The sequence below is a fragment of the Doryrhamphus excisus genome, chromosome 2 (assembly GCF_030265055.1).
Source record: "Doryrhamphus excisus isolate RoL2022-K1 chromosome 2, RoL_Dexc_1.0, whole genome shotgun sequence".
In the NCBI taxonomy this organism is placed as follows: Eukaryota; Metazoa; Chordata; class Actinopteri; order Syngnathiformes; family Syngnathidae; genus Doryrhamphus; species Doryrhamphus excisus.
The window spans coordinates 25,815,867-25,838,510 of NC_080467.1; the positions used below are offsets into that span (position 1 = coordinate 25,815,867).

At 41.6% G+C, this 22,644-nt stretch overlaps 1 protein-coding gene and 1 long non-coding RNA gene across 3 annotated transcripts in view; both read right to left on the bottom strand.

Moving 5' to 3' along the window:
- The window catches only part of LOC131105912 (uncharacterized), a 51,064-nt gene extending 37,808 nt beyond the window's left edge, over positions 1–13,256 (bottom strand). Inside the window, exons 1-2 of one of the 2 annotated variants that reach the window (XR_009120017.1) lie at positions 8,933–13,256; positions 6,964–7,074 (exon numbers count right to left, since the gene is read on the bottom strand). This is a non-coding gene — a long non-coding RNA (uncharacterized LOC131105912). The remainder of the gene's footprint in view (positions 1–6,963; positions 7,075–8,932) is intronic. The other variant, XR_009120016.1, reaches the window with a different exon arrangement.
- Positions 13,257–19,116: 5,860 nt separating this feature from the next.
- Positions 19,117–22,385, bottom strand: LOC131113723 (eukaryotic translation initiation factor 4E-1A-like). Its single transcript, XM_058064267.1, has 7 exons — positions 22,308–22,385; positions 21,722–21,825; positions 21,559–21,654; positions 21,432–21,495; positions 20,992–21,105; positions 20,760–20,899; positions 19,117–19,874 (listed from the first exon to the last, which is right to left on the bottom strand). The coding sequence occupies exons 1-7, from the start codon at positions 22,323–22,325 to the stop codon at positions 19,760–19,762; spliced, it is 651 nt and encodes a 216-aa protein (XP_057920250.1). The 5' UTR covers positions 22,326–22,385; the 3' UTR covers positions 19,117–19,759.
- Positions 22,386–22,644: the final 259 nt, after the last annotated feature.

A 22,644-nucleotide genomic window follows, 5' to 3' on the forward strand; every position in this document is an offset into this window, starting at 1 on the left:
CTTTGAGCCAACAATCTATGAGCAATGATCTGCACTTTGAGGAGATGCTGTGTCGCATTGGATCATCAACGCCGAATCTCCTTTTATTTGCCAAACATTTGCACCTCACCTCAAAGCATTCAAACTCCTACAGTCTTAATCAGTTCATGCTCCCTAAACCCATGTGGGAAGATAATCCTCCACAGGCACAAAGGTCTCAAAAAAAAAACTTCCTCATGATGCACCCACTCAGGTCCGCTCTTATCCTCACACCAGTTCAAGCTATGGATAAAGATGTGTCGTCCTGAGGGAAGTATGTTCTTTATTTCTTTTCTGTCTATACTTTCATGATATTATATGCTTCATAACCTGTTGCACTGCAAAGTTAACTGCGTTTTGGTGTTTAATAATGAGCAGCAACAAAAACAGACATATGTCGGGTAGTATGAGAGCAGATGGAAAGCGGTCGATTGTTTTTTTATTGATACATGCTCAGCATGTATTGAATTGACGTCTATAAATAATGCTCACAGACAAGGTAGGGCAGCTCTAGTCTATAGCTGGATGCATAAGAATATTCACAGGCACGTTTGAGGGGGTCCATAATACCTGTAAGCGCGAGGAACGATGGTGAGTTGGAACATTGTAACCTGCAGGTTTGAACAGGACTACAAGTAGTTACCAAATTATCAGTCATTGCTGAGATACGGAAAAATGGTAGGATTAAACAAGCTCTGCTTTTTCCAACTAATTTGACATGTTAACATTGCTAACACTTGTGTCGTCATGTTCATAAGTGCAACTTGTTAAACTGTCCGAAATAAATAAACAATGACCATGGCCCAAAAATCCCTTGTCTACCGCTGTTAATTGGTTCCAAACCACAGCCATGATGAGTGAATTTCTGCCAAGTAGAATGTTTTCTTAGTTAGCCTTCATCGGAGCCCTCTCAACATGTAATAGCACCCACATTAACCAATATAGTAGACGTAAAAATAGAAAATAAGCCATTTGAGACATAATTACAACTCAGCCGCTGAGTGGCGGGCGGACAGGAAGTGACGTTGGGGTTCAAAGTTGAGTTTTAGCTTGGTGTGGGTGACTGCAGCAACAGTAGCCTGTGCTTTTAGTCAGGATTTTTGTGCCTGTTTGGAAATAATTCCAACCTGCAATAAAAGCCTGTTATTGCAGCCATCAAGGTGTTTGTGTGTCTCACTGAACATTACAATTATATGATATTATACAGAGCCGGCCCCATGACCACTCCGGGTCCACCCAAGAGGAATTCACTTTAAAAAAAAGGAACAAATAATTTATAATAGAGGGCCCCAAAATCAATCAAATTTTCCTCAGGGCCCCATGGAGGCTTAGGTTGACCCTGACTAAACACTACATACATAGCATGAAGCTGCAAAATTCAAACCAATAAGTGGTGAGGGAAGACTATGTAGATAAGAATTACATGGGCGAAACTATGGTTAAATAGGGTTCAAATGGGCAATGGTACAAAGAATGTTGGCTAGTGATGGTGTATTATTGGGAAAAGAAGTCCAAACTTGAAGGGGGACGCTTTTGAACTGGTACAACTGAATTGGGACACAGATAATGCGTCTCGTCCCGTTCATCCAGTCAAATGATTCGCCTGATTGGAGGTTAGCAATGACTTAAAGCTGCACTATTGATCCGCAGATCTAATTTTATTTGCGAAAACAATATATTTCAGATTAACGCCAAGATGAGATGGAGGGCTGCGGGTTGTTATTAAACGTTAGTGTGTGAAACAAGTCAACAATCAATATTCTCAATTTATCTTCCTACCAAAGCTGTGCTCGACTCCTGATGGGTCCCATTCCAGGAGGACTTTTATTTAGCACCAATAGGACTTGAAGGCATGGAGCATGTCAATCAACTTGTATCGACACCCCTTATTTGTTCAGGATAAATAGATTTAGAGAGTATACCATTTATATTGCCATCATCAGACAATAGCTCTGTGTTCCCAGTAAACAAATAAATATAAATCCGTACAGGTTCAGGTATCGGGCACTGCAGATTTTTTTGTGCATGTGTTTCTTACATTTTTGCAGGCAGCTTAGCCCGTTCAGACAGCTCCAGCAGTGTTTAAAAAAAATACATTTTTGTTATCCATCACTGTTTCTAAAAGCTACACCTTCTGTCCAAAAAGATTAAAAGTACTCAGAGAACATAAAAGAGAAGTAAAGGATGTTAAGGTTCTTAATGTCACAGGTGCAGTAGTTTAAACGAATTAAAAACTCTGAATTTGGTGAAATTTGGTGGTTGAAAGTAGCAGAATTCCCGAGGGTAACTTGAAGTGCAACCTTGATTATACGTATGCATGGGCAAAAAGTGATCCCATCTGTGGAATAAATGCAAAAAACACAAGAACAACAAGAGCTGGTTAAACTAACTAGAACACATCTCTAACTGTGTCAATCAAAACGGCGTATACCTAATAACATTCTGAAGTCAAATATCAAAACTGTTTAAACTTTTAGCAGAGCATCCCTGGAAGAAAACCCAGTCTCTTCATTTACGCTCTCTCAGCTGAAATATAACATTAAAGGAATGATAGAAAGTCTGCCTGCACAGATCCATCTTGTATTATTTTGGAGGAGCGTTGCACTGCTATTCATTCTTAAAACGTGGATCTTGCAGAATATTGCACCAGGAGGCTCATACGTCAGGCGACCGGGTGCTCAGGTATTCCGTTTTCTGTCTGACAGCTGAAGATGTTTTTTAAGGGCAATGCAACTCTATAAAAGTGATGGAGCCAGGAAAACAGAGTGGACATAATACGCTCACTAGCCACATTAGGGACACTAATGCTAACACCGTATGTTACTTGGTTCCTTACTTAGCAAGATTACCGACAAACTGATTCATGAAATTTAGGAATATGGTGAGCAAACCCTGGGAACATGTTGGGAATAGCCCATTCCAAACAGTCATGCATCACTACACAGAGGCAGAATGTCACTTTTGTGCTCTTTAAGTGAACTTTTGTCCCTCCATTGTGTCACCCAAGCGGGAGGCAGACTCTTCTGACTTGGAGTATCAAAGAAAAGGAAAGTGAAATGACTGTAGACATTGCAAAATCGTCAGAAAATCGTGAAAATTGTGGCAAAACAGCAACCAACAAACCGGTCAAACCCAGTGACCATCATGAAGCAACATTATGAAGGACCAGGAAGTGACCTGCTGACATGGATGGATGAACACCCACTTGTTTCTTATGCTAACAGTTCAAACAAACAAAAGATGGAGTTGTAACATCCAGAGGTATTAATATATACTACATGGAGGATGGCAACATTGTCACCGTAATCCGCTGCAGAGCAAAACACAAAAACCTAATCAAGTTGTGAATCCATGGCCTTTGAGCGACATTTTGTGTTGACATTATCGTCTCCATCAATGGTCATAATGGCAGCAAATATGAAAACAAGGGCACTCGCCTCCAACAATGCAGAGAAAACTCCAAATCTAGACAAGATGAGAAACAACAGTACATGTGGGTGGAAGCATAAACTTTGACTCTGATAACAAAAGCCTGAATAGAAAGTATCTGCCTTAAAGCGGCAAAGGAAATAATCTGTAACCCGTCTCTAATGCCCACTACAGAGCCCTAAAGCAATATCATTTTCCCAACGACAGCAAAGGGAAGTGATTTATTTTCTCTACATAATCCTGATCGCCCACATCGTTAGTTCCAACCGAGCACGACTAATGCGTCATACATCTTCAAGTGGCGCTCATTTGTCAAACATGCATGTGAATACCCGCGTACGTTTCCGCAACCTTTGGCTGAGATTATATGCGTCCACTACAGTGACACCACATCCCATTGTGCAAGTCTAAGCTCTTTATTGGCTCATCTATAAAAGGATAACACTTCTTTAATATACAACGTGTAATGAGAAGCCCTGAACCCATGCACACACAAGAGGAACCACATTTATCTATTTAGTTTTATTTATACGGTGCCAAATGATCAAAAACTCATTTCACGGCACTTTTCATTTGGAACAGGTTTAGCACCATGCTCCTTATTCCCTCAATCTGTAGCTCTAGCAGAACCAGACTGCATACGACTGTAAAAAAAGGTTATGGGACATTTGAAATTGAAGCAGCATTTTTCCAGGAAAATTCATCCTTAAAAAGGTCAAAAGGCATGTTTTTTCTTTTGCACTAGACAATTAGAAATGTCTCTTCGTCGTATGTCATCGTTATTTGTCATTTAAGGACTGAAATGACATTAGCATGAAGGAGCTAACAATTGCAAAACCTATTTCGACTAAAGAGCCCTCTATACTATGAACTATAAAGTTTGAGTGGCCATCAAGCTAAAAGCCAGAACTTTTAACTCAACCAGTCCAGTTCGACTCTTAAGGGAGTGACATTGACCAAAGGTACTGTACATTCTCACAGCAGCACTGCCTGGCACCCGCTCCAATCCCACAGTGCACAGTTTCACCCAGGTATTGCAAATGCAAAAACAAACTGAAGGTCAACCAGCGTTTTGATTCCCTGTCATTGATGTTCACATCCCTAGAATTTATCTGAATTCTCTTCTCCTTTTAGGTTCAAAGGACTTTATGGTGTGCTCTCAATGTCGTCGTGTCCTTGTGTTTCCTGAAGATAATATGACAGTAAAATGCGGCCAGTACTCATGCTTTAGCGGCTGTACAAACAGCATAGTAATTCCCAGGTGTCACATGTTCTCGCTGACACATCACTGTGTTTTAAACCAACGGTAGGAGTGGACTAGGAAGTGTATCGCAGCTTTTTCTGCCGCTACCGCTGTCACTCACCCTGGAGATGCACTCATGTTATCAATTAGCGGCCCTAAATTCCCAATTATCCTCTTCGTCAGATGCACTCCTGTCAGCGTGCACAGATCATGAGGTAACAAAGGTTCCATGGTAGCAACCGCAGGAAAACTCCACCACGCGGTAATTAAAGATGATTTAGTATGATTTACACACCACGGGCTCAAGATAAGCGCGATGATGTTAGACCAATACTGAGGTCAATAATTGTGGAGACTTGGAAATTAATAATAAATTTGGACTGATAAACACTGGCGGCACAGAACGACGTGCAGGGAATGCTTCACAGTCTGTGGGGCCATAAGCTGTTATCGAATAAATCATATTAATTGTTGGGGTAAAATGGTTTCTGAGGAGGTGATGATTCCTTGAAAAGGACATAATGAGTTTTAATGTTCAGTGTCATTGACGAACAATTGTCTTGCACCTACGCATTTCGTTCAAAAGAATTAGTCAAGAAGATGATATTATTCCATAACTACAGTAGTCTGGGTCAATCCAAATCTCAAAGCAGAACATTTAAAGCAAAATTTAACCTTTGGCACTATTAGTGTGTACAGTTATTATGCAACTACATGAAAAAAACAGAATTTTCCATCTCACTGGTAACTATTTGCAAGAAAATGATGGTTGGTGTTTCTGTGATCATTTGCCAAGATCTTATCAATTTCAAAAGGGCTGCATCCATCTGAAAGACTTGTCACAATGTGAAATATCTTAGTTTTGCCTGAGGGAAAAAAGCTGCTTAATAATTGTTCTCATCACTGTGTACACAGTATATTGGATAGAGCTGCCCAGCTTTACATGCTGTGGATAGGGCCCCAGAATGCCTGGTTGGTTGGGGGAGGTGGGAGGGGGTTGGCATGTTGCACAAGGGGGCACATTCTTGTCAAATACACAAAAGGACATCAAGTAAAAATCTTCTTCTGGCTCCAAAATAGATGTGGGATGAGACAAGTTCTTTGAAAATGATGAGAGGTAAAGCTCGCATGCAAGAACACAAATCAACACAACCTGAACAGACATCTTCTACAGAAAATGTCTGACTATTCATGCTGATACTGTAGGTAATATATGAAACCGCATATGCGAAGGAAGCAGTGATCTCCTCCTGTAACACACAGACAGACAGAGCAGATAAAGGGCAGACTCACATGCCCATTTGTATTAGGTTATAAGCATGTGGTGGACTTGTTTTTGGAGACAGTCGGCATGTCAGTGTGACATTAATGTGCATGGTTATTAATAAATGAATAAATATAGTAGGTACAAGACATTTCATACATTTTTTTGTTTGTTTCTTTCAACAAACAATATTATTCTAACAAGTGACATGAGGAATAAAAAGACAACTAATTCACACAGGTAAGAAGAGACAAGTAAATCATAATCCACCCACTTACCTGCCAGTCCCTGGTGGTGTAAGGGTACAGCTGCTGCATTTCAAGTTAGCACGTGTTTATTCATACACAGCACTCAACATTTTTTTAATTCTGTTCCTTTATTTTGCACGAAAAATAATGTCCTGGTTGGTTGGGGGGGGGGGGGTGGCATGTTGCACAAGTGGGCACATTCTTGTGAAATGCACAAAGGACATCAAGTAAAAATCTCTGTCTGTCCTGTAACGGGACAGACAGACAGAGCAGGTAAGGGGCAGACTCACATGCCCATTCGTATTAGGTTATAAGCATGTGGAGGACTTGTTTTGGAGACAGTCGGCATGTCAGTGTGACATTAATGTGCACAGTTATTAATAAATGAATACATACAGTAGGCACAAGACATTTTATAATTTTTTTGTTTGTTTCTTTCAACAAACAATATTATCCTAACAAGTGACATGAGGAATAAAAAGACAACTAATTCACAGATAAGAAGAGACAAGTAAATCAAAATCCACCCACTCACCTGTCCCTGGTGGTGTAAGGGTACAGCTGCTGCATTTCAGTGTTTGTTCAGTCCCAGCCCTCAACATTTTTTTTATTCTGTTCCTTTATTTTGGACTAAAAAATATTTGCTGTAGAATGTTTCCCATGTATTTGTATTACATAATCACTTGACTTATTTGCATACAAACTCCGCCCCTAACATTTCTCACTCAAACCCTGCTGTTGAGTGTCTTTAGGTAGCATACCTGCAGGAACAACTTCCAAATGTTCAGTCCATCGGTGCAATTTCCACATGCATTCTGGCGGGTTGTGAGGGAGGCGGCCTTGTGTTTACGCTGATTTGCACCTAAAGAGGTCTGCGACAGGAAAGAGAAAGAAAATAATGTCACCCCGTTCATTGTGTGCTGCTTATCGTAAGCACTCAGCGGTGTCATCTTCTAAAATTAGCTCCTGCTTTGCTGAGCACTATCTGGCCAAGATAGAATAAGGTGCTTCTGGTGGAGTGGAGGAAGAGGAGGAGGAAGGGGAGGGGGGGTTGCTGCATTATTAATCCTGAGATGTGGAGAAGAAAAGTGTGGGGGGGGGGGGGGGGGTATTGATGCCTTTTTGCTGAAACACTTCAAAAAATAGAAATAAAAGAAACAAAAGCTCAGCTAAATGAGGTTGCCATCCTCACCTGGCACAGCTGCACACTTTAGATGCATTCAAGTGAAGAGAGACCCTGGTAATAAACGCCCCCTAGAGGCGGGCACACAGCATGAGACAGACACACACGCGCACTGCTGCAGAAACCTGACTGTTACTTTTTTCTTTTTTCTTTTTTAAAGTGTCTGCCCTCAGGGGAGATTAGGGATGCCCTCGTCGCCACCTCTTACTCAGGTCGCTGTCTGTCTCTGATAAAGCGCAGCCATGAAAACAGGATGTGTGCTTCTACTATGAGATGGACTTTCACAGGTTCTGTCCAAATTGATTCTGGCAACCCACTAAACCTTTTTTCTGGAATACATTGGTAGGATTAATTGCGTTATTTGGGGTGGCCAATATGCATGCTTGTCTGATATGGAGTGCTAAAATTAACATATCCCATACACATTACAGTGTCACTATTTTGTTTGGGCAAAGTATGTGCATGATGGCGTGACTACATTTATATTTTTTTATTATTGATTCTCTTCGTATTTTGCATTCCCTTAATTTTGGCACTCCTGTGATTCCATAGTCTAAGAGGATGGTACAAACATTGTTTACTGCTGACCAGAAGGCCTGGTCAAGCATGAAAACCACAATTAGTTGTTCAGGTTTGTCATCCCTGGACATTAAAGGGCTTAACTGCATTGCTAACCAAAAGAAATGTATATGTAATATTATTGTAAAGAGGTGGCTTCCTCTTTACTGAGTAAAAAAATTGACAGAGAGTTAGTTTTGACAGTTTCAACAAATGTACACAACATTGCACATGTAATTAGGTTCCATTTTGAGTCACTAGCTTTGTCCTATTTGAGGGACTGCATTCTTCAGAGGGTAGACTTGAAGGTTGAGGTTGTAGTAACCCACTAAAGATGGCCTAATTTGAAGGCTCCTCTAAAAGCTACCCCATAAATATGGCCTTGTTTTTCACCTTTGTCTTGTCCTCCGCAGCCACCAACATTCCAAGATTCTTTGCGGCCATAAGATTTAAAAAGGCATGTACAGTGGAACCTCGGTTATCGTACATTATTCCACATAAACTGTTCTATTTCACACTTTGGCATGTTCAGCATAAATACTGAGTTCTTCATCACAGTTGTATATTCAGCAAATTACCTAAGCTACATTTTGACACGACAAATCAAATTAATAAACAATGACAACACTGTATTATGTTACCTTGCATTGAAGCATAGCTTCTTCCATTCACATATGGTTCTTCAGCGTATCATCTTAATTTTCTCTTCAAAACAGTGTATGAGCTGACGTGTTCTTAGTTTTTTTAACCCAGTTATTAATAAACATTATACATTTCACTTACTTCCACAACATGAATAATTCCAACTTTTCAAGCATGGCTTGATTGGCACAAGATGGCGTCGGCACGTGTAAATATTACACTGCTCCCTTTCCACACATATATTTCTTCATATATTAATAACATCACCATCATTGTACATTCAAACGTTTTATGACATATATACATAGTGCATTTTCATACCAGGCTCAATTTACTGTTTCACCCACCTGAAAACCAGATATGAATGAGACACAGCCAACCTCACGTGGGTCCTCCAAGAGGAAGTTCGTCAAGCAGACGAACTGACGTAAAGTGTCAGAAAGCCAGGCGAGTTGTCACACTTCCCCCTGCTGGCGATTGCCCATTACAACACCCCTTATATACAAAGTAAGCCTGTGTTATACAAACATGGTGAAAACAAGGTGGTGACATTTCTGAACTATTGTCAACGAATACACTTATCAATAAAATTGTGAACACACTTCAGTGGGGTATCACATGAACACAAATTGCAGTTTTAAAATGAAACCTTTTATAATAAAGGGGGATGAAAAAACATAACTGAGATCACAGCTGTTTGTTAGCTAGCCTCAACTCCCAAGTATAAGCCATTGTTGTTCAAAAGTACATAAGATTCGGTTTTGGACATATTCTTTGGAAAGGACTGACACCATTAAATATGTTGAGTACTCTGACAAAAGGTGCTATCAAGTAAACTGGATGAGTGGAGCTGTCCACCCTCCATATCATAATGGAACTGTCCAACTGGACCAGGAAGTAGCCTGTTAACTTCCTTTTGTTGTTGTTCTATTCACTTTATAATTTGGCCTTGGAGAGGTTGGAGATGTTTTGAGTCATTCTGTTCCTAACTAGGTAGCCGATGGAAGAATCCGTTGAGGAATGTAATGCTGTCTCCATCCATAAATGTCAACATGTCATCCTTCCACAGAAGAAACCATGTTGATATTAAAAATTCAGGAGCAAATGTTTCCTTGCGTCTGGCTGTAAAAATATCCAAAATGGTGTGGTATTGTAAGGAAGGGCTCGGCGGGGTTCAGTGAGGCTTGTTGTTCACAGTCTGTATTGTTCATAATTAAACATAATAAAGATATATATATTGGATGGAGGTCTGTGTCTAAGCTTGATATATATAGCGCTTTATTTAAGCATATGATATTTTGGTCATTGAGCTTCAAGCTACTTATCTGGGACAGCCATACAGGAAGAGGCTGACTCAACAGCATTTGGACTGAAATAAAGCGTGTGGGCTCGGGGCAGAGGATATGCAAAACAGCAGGAATGTATAAATAAATCTGTTTTGGGTGCTATTTGAAGGCACTTACATTATCATATGGTGTACGGAGGGTCACGGTGCAACGGTGCTGAGTGAGAACGACATTTTCAACCAGCGTCCATGTATGGAAATGTCATCTGAGAAAACAAGCACACCACCAGTGGCACATTCACAATTTATGAATTGCTGCATTTGCTGGAAGTCAGGAAAGAAAGACAGACGGAACAAAAAAATATATTTATACGCCAGCGGTGGTACTTCATCTACCGGACGAAGAAATCCAACCGCGACTCAGCGAGGTGGTCCGGAACAGGAGATGGCTTTTCAAGATAAAGCCACCATGAAAAATGAATGACATTTGCAACAAACACAGTGGCTGCTGCATCATTTATGCATAGTGTAATGGCAAAGTGATGAACAAATGACAGAGAGAAGCTCCTCATCCGCAAAGACTTCCATGGAAAAGCGGCATGCACGTCACATGATGCCGCACAATAACACAGACATTACTCCAATCATATATTTAAAGTATGTTCCCGTACTACACACCCACACATACCCTTGTATGTATAAAACTTCAACAGGGAGTGGATTTAAAGGAGACATATTATGCTCATTTGTATTTGTATTGAGTTGTGGACACCAATGGAGCAGCTACACATGATAAAAAGCCTTGTAGAGCTTCCAGAATCTGCACCTATTCCAGCAGTATTTGTCTGGATTTTGTGCTTCCCGCTTTTAACAATAAATAATGTATTGGATCATGTATTTGATCCAGAAGTAGAGACTGGACAGTCCCATGTTTCTCAAGACGTCTCTCAATGCTAAGTAGCGTTAGCATTTTTAACGTTTTCTACAGCATTGGTAAAGTGGAATGGAGTCATTACACATTTTTTTGTGGGAGTACCTTTGTTTAAAAAACTCGGGTAGACCCACTGATTGTGGTGGCAAATGGATATTAGCGTCAGCGTCAGCGCCTGTTTACACACTCTATAATGCTACACAGACAACCGCTGTTGTTCCATTACTTACACAAAATAAACACAGTGAGGACACTGATAAATTGCTACTTGGGCTAGTCCAGCTGCTCTAGCTTTCCATTACATCCAAAGAAACACTTCCTGGGAGCGGTTGCTAACAACGTAAACACAGGAGCAGAGCTCATGGAAGCAGAATCCCGCCTTAAGTACATGCCCATACAAGGAAGCATCTATGTGTGACATCATAAACCTCCAGCTTTACAATGCACTCTGAAACCGAGTGTTTAGAGTCATCCCAAACTTATTTCAGGGCTCACTTTCAAATACACAAACCTCATTATCTGAAACTTTGGCATCGTTCATCCTCAAGTCTGTGCTTTTCTTTTGATCACGGCTGCAAAATAACCCAAAAATGGAGCCAAAGAAAAATGCATGAAAGATGCAACCATCAAATAACTTTAGCTTGGTTGCTCGCTGTCGAGATAAGATCGGTGGATAATGTTATGATTCATGTTAGGATCAGCTGATTGCCCAAAATCAAGGAAATTGGCGCCTACCGATTGATGTTTATTTCAGATCATTTTCTGCATGTAAAATTATATTTGTAAAACTCTAAAAACACGTTTTGTGTTAACATTTTTGAGACTTAGGATTAGCGGCATAGAAAATGGATGGATGGATTGTGGAGTAACTTTGTCAGTACTCCCGATAACTACAGAGTCCCTGTTTCCATGTAGTAGGAAGTCAATCGCCTGCATACAAGCAATATTTTGTGTTAAAAATACATTAAGAACACAGTTGAACCCAACAAGAAATGCAACATATTTTTTGCTAACCAAAAAATGTACGTAAACGTGCACTACTCTCCAATTATCACCTGCTTCCAAATAACAGCTGCCATCTTTGTGCTTTTGGTAAATAATGACCACACCATTCCATGTTGAATAGTTGTACTATATCCAGACTGAAGTCATCATAATTTTGTCGTCTTTGACTGGGGATGCAGTTTAAGGTGCACACGGCGACAGTGAATGCAGCATGACATGAAAGGTTAATCCACATCAGTTTCTAGTCCCAGCCAATTTTTGTCCTATGATGTTGATCTTTAAATCTCATTTCACATGTTTGTTGTTTTTTCCTCCTCTGCATGCTGCAGGAGGATGAGAAATCAATAGGCAAAATAATGATGCTGGTGTCTGTGCCGCCTCCACCACTTTTTACACCCGGTGTCATTAATTCCCCAACACAGCCGTCAGACCTGCAAACCCCGCTTTTTATTCATGTGCTCTCTTGTTTGTTTGTCAGCTAGCGGTGCGGGGGCGCCAGGACATGTGTGTTGTTGCATGCATGGCAAAATGAGAGTTCTGCAAGAACATGATGCAACATTTTAACAGAGGGAATGTAAAGATGAAGACCTTTTCGGCGCAGAACAGGAAGCTGCTGTTTGGCTTATGGTCCTCGCGCGCGTTTGCCCGCCTGCATAATGATGGGGAAACGAGGAAATGTTCTTACTGCGAGCCGGAGATAAAAAGGATTTGTAAGGCTATGTAAGTACAGAAGAGGAGTCGGGAGAGCGATCAATAATTAATTTACTTTCAACAGTCAAGGGCAATTAACATGCTTTTTTGCCCATTACCCGCCGAAGAGGGCTGACGCCACAGCTCTAGCCCCTAATCTCGCTGACTGTTGTCACGATGGAGGATTACATGACACGCCAATCGATGGTGCTGATGCTCGCGCACGTAAACGCTTGGGACACTTGTGTATAGTTACCAATGTGGAACATGCAGCAGGATTTCATCACGTTAACCAGAGTCATTGTTTGGGCTAACAGGGGCAAAACACAGCTTAAAATAAGTTTTAGAAGTAATCTTGTTTACTTGGTCTGTTATTGTCCAAACTTTACAATCTTTGTACAATTAAATCAATCAATATGAAAGACAAAGTTATTAATCACAAGTGAAGGCCTCGTTGAAAATTTGGAATTTACTTACAGAGGCTGCTTTACAAAGGCCATTTGTTTGAAGAATAGCAGATGTCTAAGCCACGCCCACACCAGGAAGTACATTTTAGGGCCTGCCTTTGTTACCACAAAGTTAAGACCCAAATACTGTATAACGCTGCTCGTTAGGACTCAGCACCTCTTCCCTCAACCCCCTCAACCAGTTCGCTCAGAGAACTGATGCCACAAGCTCGACCCCGACGAAGATTCACAAAAGTAAGTGTGCCCAAACTGTGCCCCAGGGGCCCATCCGCGCACAATGGCTCATTTGTCATTGCGTAACTTCATTCATTTTCTACCGCTTATCCTCACGAGGGTCACAGGGGATGCTGGAGCCTATCCCAGCTGTTTTCGGGCGAGAGGCGGGGTACACCCTGGACTGGTGGCCAGCCAATCACAGGGCACATATAGACAAACAGACCATTCACACTCACATTCATACCTAAACCCACGCATGCACGGGGAGAACATGCAAACTCCACACAGAGATGGCCGAGGGCGGAATTGAACTCCAGTCGCCTAGCTGTGAGGCCTCCATGCTAACCACTTAAACACCGTGCAGCCCATAATCAAAATAATTGATTTTTGTTATTATTTTATTCATTGTTTATCATTTAAATACCTATATTGATACAAATTAGTCATTTTTTATTATTGTATATATAATATAATGAATAATAATTATTATTATTATATTCATAATAATTTTATTATCATTCTTACTATTCACAGGAATACTTCCTTAATTATTTTATAATTATTATATAATTTGTTATTGTTTATTATTCTATTTTTGTATAATAAATAATGCCAAACCTTTACCACTCAACCACCGTGCAGCCCCATGATGGGACATGACTCTTAGAAAGACTTGTTGTAAGAAGAAGGGCGGGTGCCTGAGCCATGCCCACACCAGACAGTGAATCTAATTGGTTGCATTGACCTGCACTTACAAAGCACAATCAGTGAGTGTCGTCGCTTGTACCTAATACTTTCTCGCTAAATTGACCACAAAAGAGGGTGAAAATATTAGAAACTGCCCATCAATAAAAAGTTTGTTCTTTGTAAGAGCAGAATATTTGATACCACGCTTGCATTGTCTCTAGTTAGAATGCGCGAGTGTTTGAATTAGCATGTGCCCTAAATTCTTCAACATCCGCACACTGATCCTCATGGTAAGCGCTGGCAGACAGATCCAGAGATCTCATTGTGTTCATCAGTGTGGAACGACCTTGTGACCTCACTTCAAACTTCAAATTAGAAACACATCAGTCACTCCATTATCACATGTAAATGTGATTCTTGTATTTTTTTTTTTTTTTCAAACTGGGTCACAACCCCCCACCCCGACCCAAAAAAAAAAACTTATCTGGCGCGGCAGACTCAGAGATGGATGATACCCAAAGCTTTGGGGAACAGATTGAACGCCGACCTGATTGCGGGGCTGCGACACCGATGATTGCGACTGAAGCGTCAGGAGGGAACGCTCATTTAACGCAGTAACTGCTGCAGGATCTTTCTTCCCAAACGGAACACGTGTACTCAAATTAATGAAAGGGAATGAGTGCTTTCTGCAGCATGTTGCACATCACTATTTTACCAGTCAAAGCTGCCGGCAGGAAGCTCGGAATATTTACTCTGCTTGTGTAATAAACACCAGGGGCGTGTTTGTTTTATTACCGTTTTTTTTTTTTTTCCAAGCTGTCTAATTTCTATACAGTATATTCACATCGTTCTTCAGCGGGGCCACTTACTAAATATGTGCTATCACGGCCCTCAATTCAAAGTGTACAGAGAGAAGGCGGTAAATAACAAGCGGCGGTAATGACAGCATGCTTGGTAGATTTAAGGATGTAAAATAAAACTGCATAAATTTCTGATCCAGCCAAGATCCGCAAAGGTCCGTCTTATGTCGAGGCGAACGATTCTTTCAGGCTGAGTCACTTTACACTTCATTGCTGATGGTGCTGTCTCTCCTGACACATGCCTTTTCCAGACAAAGCGAGCTGCTACGATGAAATAATGACAGCCTCTGAATAAAAATGAGCAGCCTGACAACTATAAAAGTGATCATCATGCTTTGGACAACTGCTGCCCGACACACTTTCGATTCACTGTTAGAGTATGACAAAAGTAAGTACATCTCTCACAACTTCATTTTTTCCATCCCGCGATCCACAACAAAAACATTTTTTCAAAGTAGATGCTTACGAATATAAGGTATTTATGGGGGAAATGTTGTAATACGGTACATGTAATGCAAAAGTAATACGCTTAAATGTTTCAGATCATCAAACTAATTTAAATATTAGCCAATGGCAGGTAGACTTGTCTTATATTCTACTTCAGGATTTTTTGTCATACAGCAGAATTCATGATTCCAGGCCCTGAAGCAGCAAAACAGCCCCAGATCATCACACTACCACCACTGTATTTTACTGTTGGTATGATGTCTGGAGGACTGCACGCTGGTTGAGTGGTTAGCGTGCAGACCTCACAGCTAGGAGACGAGGGTTCAATTCCACCCTCGGTCATCTTTGCATGTTTTCTCCGGGTACTCCGGTTTCCTCCCACATTCCAAAAACATGCTAATTGGCGACTCCAAATTGTCTATAGGTATGAATGTGAGTGTGAATGGTTGTTTCTCTATATGTGCCCTGTGGTGTACCCCGCCTCTCGCCCGAAGACAACTGGGATAGGCTCCAGCATCCCCCGCAACCCTTGTGAGGATAAGCGGCCTGAAATGCGGTGTTACTTTTGGAACTGGAACTCTTTGGAACGCTGCCATGCAGGCAGTGACTTTCTTGTCTTCACTGACTTTAACCGAGACAAAAGAGGTCTGTACTGTAGTTGTTTGGATGTTTTTGTTGGTTCTTTTGTGACCTCTTGGGGTATTATTGGCTGGGAATGTTCACCACTGTTCCATTTTAACCATATGTAGATAATGGCTCTCACTATGGTGCGCTGGAGTCCCAAAGCTTTAGAAATAGCTTAATAGACAAATAGACCTCCACATATGACAATTCAACTCAGCTGTACATTCCACTTAAACAGTTGATACTTAATAAAATACTTTCTAAGGCTCACCAGGAGACAGGACTGAGACATTGTACTATTACTAACAAAGGTTGTTGCTCTCCGGTTTCAAACAACACTACAGAGTGTTGCTGCCACCTATTGGAGTACACACCTTGCCTCAGGGAACATCCCACCACACTAAAAAAAGAAAATCCCTTTCTGAATGAAATTGTAAGATTTTTTTGTTTTGTTTTGCTCAGGAAAGACCCACGGCCCACTAACAACCAGTCCATACGTGACCCACCAGTTGAGAATCCTTGCTTTACAGTAGTCAGTGTCCAGCTTGTATAGTTGGTAAAACAAGTGAGTTGTAAGGTAACTGTGTCTTGCCTAATATGGTCCAGGGCTGCATGAGTGCAGCCAGTATAGAGGAAATACGGTTCACTGATGGAAAAAATCCCAACATGTACTTTCTATAGTATTTGCCCCTTGACTAGATATAATAAAATAGTAGAAATGATGCATAGTCTCATGACTCTGCATTTGTGGGGCAGCTAGAGAGCTCGTTGTAGCATTATCTTTGCATTAAAAAGATTAGCAACATTAATAAGTACAGGTTATTAAACTTATTTTCCCCTCCTGATGACAGCAGCTGTGTTCATGCCGATGATGACGTGCTCACAGGCAACGGCGTGGCACTCAAGCTCTGCAACTTAATTAACTGCAAAATAAATTAGCGTCGGGCTCTCTCGCTCACTTCACCACGCGATGTCATTCCACGAGCACGGATTCATTAGAGTCCATCTCACCTGCCAGCTCCCTGCCACTCTCGCCGACCGTTTTTGCATGACCAACATGTTAGTTTGCTGAGAAAGGAAATGGAAATGTCTCCCAGTCGTGTTTTCCACTTGAAGAATGGCGTTCACGGTGACAAATGTCAGACACTGCGAGGTGGGCGGGCTTTCATCCAGTCAGTGGCTATGTGAATCAAAATCTGTCTAGGAATAATTGCTGTCCCTTTAATGCAAAAGGAATAAGATGTTGGGGGAATGCTTGATCTCCATGGCAACAAAGAAGCTTGGTTTCATCCTGACACATGTGACATATGGAGGCCTGTGCTATAAATAGTCCTTGGCGGAGCTCGACAACTGGCAAAGGCTCTGATCTTGGCGACGGGTAAAGGCGGGGCAGGAGCCTCGGACCGGACATCTGGACAGAGACCAGCTGGCGGTGCGGCAGACGAGGAAGGCATGCTGGCGCGTGAAAGCGGCAGAGTGACACATTTTCTATGACCGCTGACATAAACATGAGCTCCAGCGGTGGACGCTATCGCTCTCTTTAGCTGTTCTCCAGCAGATATCTGCAGCTGTGTGTCTGACAAACAGCACATTAAGTCGCCACATGTTTTTTCTTTTTTTTTTTTACGTACTGCAGAAATGCAAGTCAAAGATCCTCTATTCAGTATGACAGCAGCGCTCTGCTGTTTTTAAACACCTATTGCCTTCTAGTACTTTAACTAGTATTTTGGACCAGTAGGTCTTTAAAGCTTTTTAGCAGTCGGGTCTAGAGCAGTTCTCCTGTCATATACAGAATCTTTGACTTGCATTTCTGCAGTACGTCCTTTAAAATTATACTGTAAGTCATCTTTGAGTGTATATACTGCGCATCACGTTAGTGCATTTTTCAAAATCAGAAGTGACCAAAATTTGCATTCCAAGAAAAAAAAAAGATGCAGCTGAGGTTTAAGGATATTTCACTCTTTCTCCTCGTTACATTACAACTTTGTCTTCATATTGTGACTATATTTCTGTCGGGCATTTTTCTTTTGTTTTCTTGTTAAATGACTGTATATCTTTACAATGTGCCACGGGCCAATGGGAAAAGCAATGTGGACATATGGACGTATGTTCAGTTTCAAAAAATACCGTTCAGTGATCTTCCATAGGATAAATTCTCCCAAGCAACTGTCTAGCTTAGAAAAAGAATCCCGGAAGCTCTGCTGATCTCTGTTAATGTGTCCGCCAGCCAGCTAAAATGTTATTTCTTTTGTGAAGTTTCATAATGAATGAAATGATGGGTGCCATCTTGCCGTTGGGGGACAAAATCCAACGCTAAAGACCATCACATCAGACAGTAAGAAAATGTACTGCCGTCACCCTGGTATGTAAGTGGATTTAGTCCATATGCAAATGCCACTGGTGTGATGATGCATGCGGTGTCGTCTCCAGAGACATACAGTACGTGTTCATGCATTATGTCATGTGTGGCGCCCCCCCACGCCTCCAAGCGCAGCGCTTGGCAAATGAGAGGATTCCTCCAGTTGGTGTCAGACTGAGGGATGACAATATTATTAGTGACTGCAGGACACTGTCAGCATCCGTATGCTTAATAACCGGCCCGCTGAGCCCGCCTCAAGTGAGCAGACACGCTGTAGTCCTCTGACATGTCTGTCAAGAGGCTTCCTTGGAAGGAGCGGGAAGGGGGAACCTCATCCACAGTGGTGTCATGTCTGGAGGTTTATAAGCCGTGCACACAAACAAGAGTGAGGCCTCACAGCTTGACTTCCCCAGTCCCCCGCCCGCCTGTGTGACGCACTGGAGATGCTGAGCACCAGGTTGACAGTTGCCTGAGGCGGGGGCGGGCGTTGTAATGGAGATTTTTTTTGTTGGTTGTAAGCGAGAGGGGGTGGGGTCTATAAATAAATAAGATGCCAAGCTGCTATTTGCAGATATCTCCTTTCCCAACTGAGGGAGGAGTGCTCAGTGGAATGCCAATTACCTCCACTTGTGGTGTTTGGAGAGTCAGACAAGAGGTCAGTTTGCAAAAGCGGAGCTCTACTGCCACCTAATGGACGGTTGGTAACACTGAAGCGATGAGTTCCCCCAGGACACACCATTAGGTTCACCTACACGTTGAAACGAGAATACAAGAGATGTGTAAACAATCATACTCTTAAGACAATAAAAAAATCATAGTATCAATGCTTATTATGCCGTGTGCAGATCTGTTACTAAAATTGTAGTTTAATTTAGGTGCAAAAGTGGGTAAAATATAAACAATATTATATTAACAAATTAGCGGACTAAATAGTAACTGTGTGTACCTTGTTGAAAGAAAACCATGCCACTCAGTTTGTGTATTTGCACATTTACTGTTCAGGGCACAGGTAGTGTTTCAGGGTCAGAGATAATTGTGAAATAGAATCACATGATGCAAGAGTCACCAGACCAAAGCACAAACGTCATCTGAATAATGGAGATAAATTTCTTAAAGACTGTAACAAATCACCTCATGTCATTGCCAAAGACGTCAACTTAAATATTCCAGAACATTACGCATACACCATGTGTGTTTTTTCATGATGCATTTATCTGCGCTTCAAAAATAGGTCATTTTCTTTTACTATTCACACTTTGTACAAGGTTTAAACACTCCCTGACATATGTTGCCGTGAAAACAAAGAAACAATATATTCTTGAATATGCAGCTGCATTGGAAAACAAAAACAAACGGGCATCAAAACATCCCTTTCCCTTCACCCACTTCAGCAAACATAACAGTTCTCCATGGAGAGTGCAGCCATTTAACTGTACACGTACTCTCGTCCAAACACTTTGGCCAAGTGACAACAAATACACAGGCAGGAAGCCATCGTGTCCACTTCAAGTTCTTGTTAGTGGATCAACACGTCATACATTCATGGAAAAAAAAAAAGACGGTTCCCCGTTGGCACAAGCCAAACAAAGGCATCACGATATCATCAGGCGACAAACTTGTTCTTGGTTGTGGAGCCGCTCTTTGTGGCCGTGTCGGCGTGCGACTGGTATCCGATGACCACTTTGGGCGGGACACCTAACCGCTCTTTGCACACACGCCTAGAAAGAAACAAATGCTAAAGTAAAGAGGCAATGAAAACTGTGGCTCCTTGCATATTCGGCATTCTGGATATGATAGGGCCGATCCGATCCAGTATTAATATCTGGTTCAGATACCGGCGTAACTCACGTATTGGAGATTTCTGATCCATGAGAATAGCTAACTAAACAGTTGGACATTAAACGTATAACAAGACAATAACTACTGGGCTGTTACAATATCATACTTGCCTGCAGTGAGGATTTTATTACAGCCTCATAAAGTCAATGGTAACGCAACGCAACGCCATGGAAGCTATGCGCAATGCGGTTGTGTTGTCTGATTTTCTGTGAAGCCGTGAATGCGTCAGGCTGAGCGCTTGTGTGCAAACGGCTATGTTTGCTGATATTTTTCTAGCTATCTTTGCTAATACTCTTTGGATGTGGTTGTAGTTGTCTTGCTTATCACAGCGATTGTTAATCGACCACCTCATTATCATACTGTATTGTATCATACTGTAGAATTTGCAAACGCTACTTAACAATATTAAGTACAAATAATTTAACAACAGCTCCAGCTTTCCTGTGACCCTAATAAGGACAATCAACATCGGATTAGTACCAGTATCACCACATATCCAAATTCAGGTAACCGGATGGAAAAAATGTGGATTGGTGCATCAGTAATTTGCCACGCTGCAAATTTGTTGATATATATATATTTTTTTTTAACTCACCCACTTGTGCCGTTTCTCTCCAAAAATACAGTAGTAATGTGTGAATAATTGATATAAGCATAAAATGTGCAGCATAACACAAATTAAATCAGAGGAGTCAACCTAAAGCTAACTGAATGGTTTGGAGGGGGAGAAACAAGCTAGAGTTGTATACAGTCCCGCAGCTCACCCTATGTGTGTGATGGCCTCCTTGTTTTCATAGTCCGTGGTCCAGATTGCGATCTTGTCACCTTTAGCTCGGACGTTGATGACGGCTCCGCACACGTCGTCACTGTGGTCGTCGAAAGCTTCACCCACCAGACACAAGAGCTGCAGCGAAAAGGAAATTGCGACATGATAGCCATCTTGCTGGCGAGAAACAGGAGGGAGGACCCCCGCAGCCATCACCTCATCGAACTTACCGTCTCCAACCAAAAGCGATCCAGGTCTGATTTGCGCTGCTGCTTGGACAGCGTTATCAGCCAGCGGCCGCCTCGTCGATTCCGCTCGTCCTCCCACATGGGTTCAATCCCATCCTGTGGACCAAGAAATGCACCTTAGTCAGATTCGTATTAGTTCGGAGGAGACTGAAGGCAGCAGTAAAACAGAGTTCTGCAGCAAAGTGGAGACTGTGGCATGCATACATAAGGGATCATCGGCAAACAAGTTTTAGAAATCATACTCTGTGGTGCCTGCTGCCAAACAGCTCGTTTTAATAGTTTTGTTGTTTAAATGTGCCCAAAGTTTATTCTTTTAAAAACACTGATATGGTGCAAAGTGTGCTTCTAAATCAATTAGCTAAAGCTGCGGACGACTCGATTAGGGCATGCTCGAGCTTGGTCGTCCAAATGTGTGCGCTTACCTTAAAGAGCGAATAGTCACATCCAGACATCAAGTTACTCGACAGCTGAATGTGGTTATACAACCTGGGAAGGTGATGATAGTAATTATATAGCAACTGAAGGTATCATGGGAACAACATGACTTACGCCCAAAAGTCCTCCACGCTGTCAAATTTGGAGATGAGACGAAGGTTTGCTTGCCACGTTTTGCTCTTGTCATTCTTGAAAAACCAGAGAGCCCATCTGCACAATGCATAAATAAATGCATAACATATAAACAGACCTGAAAGAAGCATGGCTTCCACCATACCTGTTCTGCAATGGATGCTTGATGTACGACTCTGGACTCTCACATTTTTGAATCGTGCTCTCACTCACTTCTTTCTCGGGCTTGCTAGTGACTGAAGCGATCACCTAAATAAACAAACAAACGATTTTAACAAGGCTGTGTTGAAGTTGTACAATTTAAATCCCAGAATAAACTCATTTAAAGAGACTGGTGAGGCATGGGTGCAATACAATCCCAATCCATTTAACGGAAAACAGGGAGGGTAACCATTGGGACGCTCTTTCCCATTAGAACGCTTCAGTATACTTTGAAAAAATAGTTTTTCCTCTATAATAAATTTGCTATGTGATTTTTTAAGAGAACACAATCATATCTGGCGTACGGCTGCGAGAAGATGCTAGGCTAACGTTGCTGACGTCACCTTTAGCTAGCGGCCAGCTAGCGACCGGAAGATGTACCAATAACTGTGATTTGATTCCACTGAAACTTGCAGGCCCCGCTTGGTATGGCGCATACTTCGCGAAGTAAACCATCGTCGTAGCTGGCACACATGTACCGCTAGCTAACCTGGACTAATTAAGCTCCGGGCGTTCAGCGAATAACTCACCAAAACGGCGGTCGCCATCTTGTGAAACCTTCCTTTCAGTTGTTTTGGGGTCTGTTAAAATAGCTGATTGGACCACCTGGGGCATAACATTGCGCATGCGCACTGCGTTACCAAAACACTGTACTGTATATAAATACAATGTTGACAAATCATTAGTATTAAGAAGTAATAATTACCGTGAACCTAAATTATAACTGTTGGAATTAATAAAATATTTTTATTTTCACAAGTCTAAACAGACGAGAACCACCATTATCTGTAATAGTCCCGGCGCAATATTTTTGAACCGCAACACTTGGTAAAATTGTGTTTATATGGTATTAAATCACTTTTGCCT